The following is a 5,003-nucleotide window of genomic DNA, read 5'->3' on the forward strand; positions in this document are numbered from 1 at the left end:
CTTTCATATTACTAGTAATTATGAAATAAATATTATACAAAGACTTAAAGTTTTCTGCTGTTTAACATGGATAAATACTTTAAGATTTAATTGTACTCATAGGCAGTTTAATTTACAATTGTGGTTTTAGTAAGTAAATAAAAAATCATGCTGAAAGTCAATACAAATTGTAGATTAACTTTCGAAGTTTCAGAAGATTTGAACCCTGTGCATTTGTATTCTTTGAAAAAAAAATGTACATACATGTTTTTTATATGTTTTAAAAATGGTTAAACTCTTTTGTTTTATAATTACAGAGACTATGTGACAGAACCTTCAATAAGATTTACCTCCAAAGGGTCATCAGTGGACCGTATCCCATGGCAACATCGGGGAGGAGTGGGGAGGGACCACAATACACTGATGGAGCTTCAGTTGACCAAGGTAGAACCTGTTAAATTATAGATATAACTAACTTAGTTTCACTTTAGCCCTAAAGTTTCTTTTAAAATTGTGTACTGTTGTTTGCTGCCATAAATGGGTAACTTGTCACTTAAAGCTCCAGCAAGATTTCTGCAAACTGTAAATTTTTAGCAGTACAAATGTAGTTACATGCAAATAGAAATGATAAAAATCTCTGGGACATGTTAAATTTGGCAATTTTCTGTAATTTTAATTTCAGGTGCGATTCCAGCACGAGACCTACCCCAGTCACACAGAGCAGGCCTCACGACAGGTGCTTGTTATCAGTGATGTAGAGATCAGGGACAGACTGGCCGACTCCAAAATCAATAAGTTCCTGTATCAGTATTCCTCAGAACACATGCCAAAACAAACCAATTCTAATATGGTTAGCACTTCCAAGAAATATTATTTTTTTCAAATTAAGGAATTTTTGGCATTCACTAACAACATTCACAAGGTCGAATGTTTATGCTTTTGTTTAGGTGTATGTTAAAGCAGTACACAAGAGACCAGATCCCAGTGTGAAGACAGAGGAGTGTTCATTACGGGTGTCTCTACAGCCACTCAGGCTCAACATTGATCAGGTGAAGATTCTTTCAGTAAAAGATTTCCATTGATTACTAGCAATCTCATCAAATTTTCAGAATAAAGACATTGTTTTACCAGTATTGGAATGCTTAGGAAATTGACGTTTTCATTTGTATGCTCTCTGTCCCTCCCTAATACCAGCTATTTACCGTAGTATGAACATAAAAGTAAAAGTCCATTGTTTTTAACAGAAATAATCACCAAAACATTCCCTACATCTCTAGCTTAAAATCTGTTGAAGTCAATTTACTGTGTTTGATTCGTTCTCAGTATCTATAATTATTTATCTTTTAGGACTCGCTGTTCTTCCTAAAGAAATTCTTCACAGAAATTACAGGGGGTAATCTGGACAATCCAAGTGACCCTGACCCCAAACCAAGGTCAAGGCCAGTGTCTGGGGGCAGTGTTGGTGCCCCAGCTCCTGTGATAACTGTTGGTCAGCCTGACATTCCTGGGGAGGTGGGGAATAATCAGGAATTACTGATGAAATTTGACGAGATGCAGCAGAGCATGGCCAGTCAGGCTTCCATGTCCTCCGGTACTTCTGGGGCCAGTAGTGACCAGGATGGTACAGAGCAATCTCAGCCAGTATTTATCAAGTAAGGAGTAGTATAGTACATGTATATCTTGCAGAGCTTCTTCTTTTGATATCTAAATGTTCATCTAAAGAAATGTAAAAGAATTAATTTTGGGATAGATCACATTTTACATACTGGTTAATTCAATTAAGCATGCATATTTTTGGAAAAATATTACTAATACTTAGTGTCATGGATTATCCGTGAGTTTATGTAACATTAACGTTATTGTTACGTCATAATACCTTACGTTACGTTTCTATACTTAACAACAAGTCTAAAATAAACCACTATACGATCAAGACGTATTTCTATTCTTTCCACAACACTTAGAGTACCCTGCCTCAAATTTTATAAGATTTGAAAAGAAAAACCTGCACCACATTTCAGATTTCCTCTCATTTTCAGAAATTTTATTTTTTCTCCTGATGTGCCAATTCGCCTTGACTACCATGGAAAGAAGTGGGTAGATAGGGAACATGTAAGTCAAAGATTCTCTCTCACCTTGTTGTCTGATCTGAATTCTAGAGATGTATAACTATGTGTACAATAAAGAACATGTATTAAGCCATGGATTCTCTCTCAACATGTTCTTGAGAGGTTGAACTATGTGTACAATGGTGATTTTATATTTTCAGGGAACCTTAGCAGGTGTACTGGTGGGATTAGCTAATTTGAACTGTTCTGAGTTAAAACTAAAGAGACTGAATTATAAGCATGGGTAAGGATCTCTTGCAGTGAAAATAAAAAAAAAATTCCTGATACAGAATTGTGGCTTAAATCACAACTTAAGATTTCATGCTGTTTGAGTGAAATCGGCCCATGGAGCATCAGTAAAATCCGGAAGTCCATGTGCCAGTATACATATTCTTCTAATGAATGGAACATGTATTTTTCAGCCTCCTGGGCCTAGACAAGCTGCAGGCTTACTGTGTTAATGAGTGGATTACAGACATCTTAAAATCTCAGCTTCCAAGCATTCTGGGAGGAGTAGGACCAATGCATTCTTTTGTACAATTAGGTATTTTTGATTTGTGATCAAATAGAATACCCACAACATCAGTACCTACTGTTAATTGTAAAGTTGTTGTTGGCATTGAGAAAATAAGCATTGGATACTAATATACTCTAAAAGAGATGTACATATAAAAATTGCTTAATTCATTGTTTTAGGTCAAGGCATCAGGGATCTTTTTTGGCTGCCTGTAGAGCAGTACAAGAAAGATGGCAGAATAGTCCGGGGGTTCCAGAGAGGGGCAACCTCTTTCTCCACCTCTACTGCCATGGCTATGTTAGAACTGACCAATCGAGTGGTCCAGTCCGTGCAGGTATCAATGTATACAATTCATTTTGTATAATTTGTTTAATTATGCTTTTGAATAGATCCTTCACTGATAAAGACAAGCATACACATTCATAAACAAATCCAATTTGTTTGTACTGATGAAGAAAGAGGTGGAATTTTTTAAATAAAATTTTTGTCAAGTGAGCATTGTTGTGATTTTACAGTATGTTGCTGAGGTGACCTATGACATGGTGACCCCTGGCCCTGGGTGTCGAGTTCAGCGTCGTCGGTTACGAGGTCCACCTGCTGATATGAGAGAAGGGGTTGAAAATGCTTACATTGCTATCACAGAGGTAAAGATATATCAGTAGATGTATTTATTTCTAATGAAAGAAAATTATAATGCCAAATGAATTAATGTTCTATAGTCTTGTTCTTTAATAAATGGGCTCAGAATACATCACTGAGTAGATGTCTAATAAATTTGAAATGTCTTTTTTGCAGGGATTCAGCAACACAGCATACAACATTGTGGAGGTGGCAACAAAGGAGCATCAACAAAAAGGTATGACAGGAGCAGTGGGGGCAGCCATTAGACTGGTTCCTCCCACAGTTCTCTCACCTGTCATCATAGCAACAGAGGCCACGTCCAATGTCCTTGGAGGCATGCGGAATCAGCTGCAACCAGATGCTCGTAAAGAGGACGAAGAAAAGTGGAAAGAGAACCAGACTTGAGGACTAGATAAGACTGCAAAGTAGTAATCAGGAAAAGTGACTGGGCCACAAAGAAAAACAACACGAATGACTGTATTCATCTGTTCCTATGTGCAATATTAACAGTTTTCCTTTGCATTTTACCTTTGTGACTCTGTTGAATTAAACTTATACATGTAATACATGTGTACTTAGAGGTGGGTATAGATTTACTTGTGCAGTACTGGTAAATGGCTTCCATCCTTGTTGTATTCAATCAATATATAAAGCTTTTTTGCTTGGAATAAATAAGCATAATTGTGTTTTTATAAATCTAGTACACTTGGTGGTAATATAATATTTATGCAGTGCAGAATAATAGGATCTCGTATTTAAATGTACATGTGTGTATGATACAAGTGAAAATTAATCTTTACTGAGTCATTGAGTTCAATTTATATAAAATGAATGCATTTATATTTTGACAGTTTTTATTGTTAAAAAAGAATGAATCATTCTAAATCTATGTGTTGACATTATCAGTGAGATATAGCATATGATACACTGTACTTTTCATAAGTTTGATTTTTCTACAGTACTGTACTTTATAGTAGAGAACTCTTAGAAATATGTAAAACAGTATGAGAGAATAGACCAATCCACAGTTTGCAAAAGTTGTTTCCTTTTGCGGGGTCAACCAAAGGTCAAAAGGGAAAGAAACGTCATTTCTCCTCTTTATGCTACCAAATATTTGGGCGTGCTGTGATAAATCCATTGTGTTTAAGGGTACTTACCACAAACAAAAAATGGATGCGCGGGTTATTATATATTTTTTGACTGATTTTGATTTGTAATGACATAAATAATAAATCCCTGAAATATAAAGAAATCGTAGGTTTTCCTTGGTGCTTAGATTTGAGATTTTATTTTGCCTTCTATATAATTCCATACAAAATTTTGCACAATTTTTTAACTTCATGACAAAATCTTATAAAATTCTCCCACTCTACTTGGTAAACGTTATTCAGGTTGTCAAATTAAATGTAAATCTATGAGAAATAATGCTGATTTCTGAAAAAAGTTTGTGTTATTTATCCTTAATTTTTTTTTTTTTTCAATGTGTGGGTAGCCCCATCTTGGGGCAATCAGTACACAAAAGGCAGAGCTTTTTTAAAGTCAAATGACTAAGTTACAAACCTGAAAACTACAAAGGCTACTGTGTGGATTGTAAGGGTTTATCCCCTGAGATGGCGGCCAAGGGACATAACTTTTGAAAAGTGTGGATTGGACTATTAAGGCATTAATCTTATATGCTCCCCTTTCATTATTAGGGCTATTCCAGAAAAAAATGTATGGAAGGGTTGGACGGCACTTCATATATTTTTGTATGGGTAATGGGGACTTTAGCAATTAAA

General features: G+C 35.6%; 1 protein-coding gene across 1 annotated transcript; it reads left to right on the plus strand.

Moving 5' to 3' along the window:
- Nucleotides 1–280: 280 nt before the first annotated feature.
- Nucleotides 281–4,199, plus strand: LOC134276252 (autophagy-related protein 2 homolog B-like). Its single transcript, XM_062758515.1, has 10 exons — nucleotides 281–423; nucleotides 662–829; nucleotides 927–1,028; nucleotides 1,327–1,631; nucleotides 2,019–2,091; nucleotides 2,249–2,331; nucleotides 2,510–2,631; nucleotides 2,784–2,938; nucleotides 3,120–3,248; nucleotides 3,400–4,199. The coding sequence occupies exons 1-10, from the start codon at nucleotides 403–405 to the stop codon at nucleotides 3,628–3,630; spliced, it is 1,389 nt and encodes a 462-aa protein (XP_062614499.1). The 5' UTR covers nucleotides 281–402; the 3' UTR covers nucleotides 3,631–4,199.
- The last annotated feature ends 804 nt before the right edge of the window (nucleotides 4,200–5,003 follow it).

Source organism: Saccostrea cucullata, unplaced genomic scaffold (assembly GCF_032062105.1).
Source record: "Saccostrea cucullata isolate Sc308-1 unplaced genomic scaffold, CSIRO_AGI_Scuc_v1 ctg717, whole genome shotgun sequence".
NCBI classification, from domain to species: Eukaryota; Metazoa; Mollusca; class Bivalvia; order Ostreida; family Ostreidae; genus Saccostrea; species Saccostrea cuccullata.

Bases quoted from the DNA above. Each gene is read 5' to 3' on its own strand.
- LOC134276252 (XM_062758515.1), top strand. From the start codon at position 403: ATGGAGCTTCAGTTGACCAAG. The intron at 1,029-1,326 runs GTGAAGATTCTT...TTTATCTTTTAG, and splicing joins TCAGGCTCAACATTGATCAG to GACTCGCTGTTCTTCCTAAA. The intron at 3,249-3,399 runs GTAAAGATATAT...TCTTTTTTGCAG, and splicing joins CTTACATTGCTATCACAGAG to GGATTCAGCAACACAGCATA.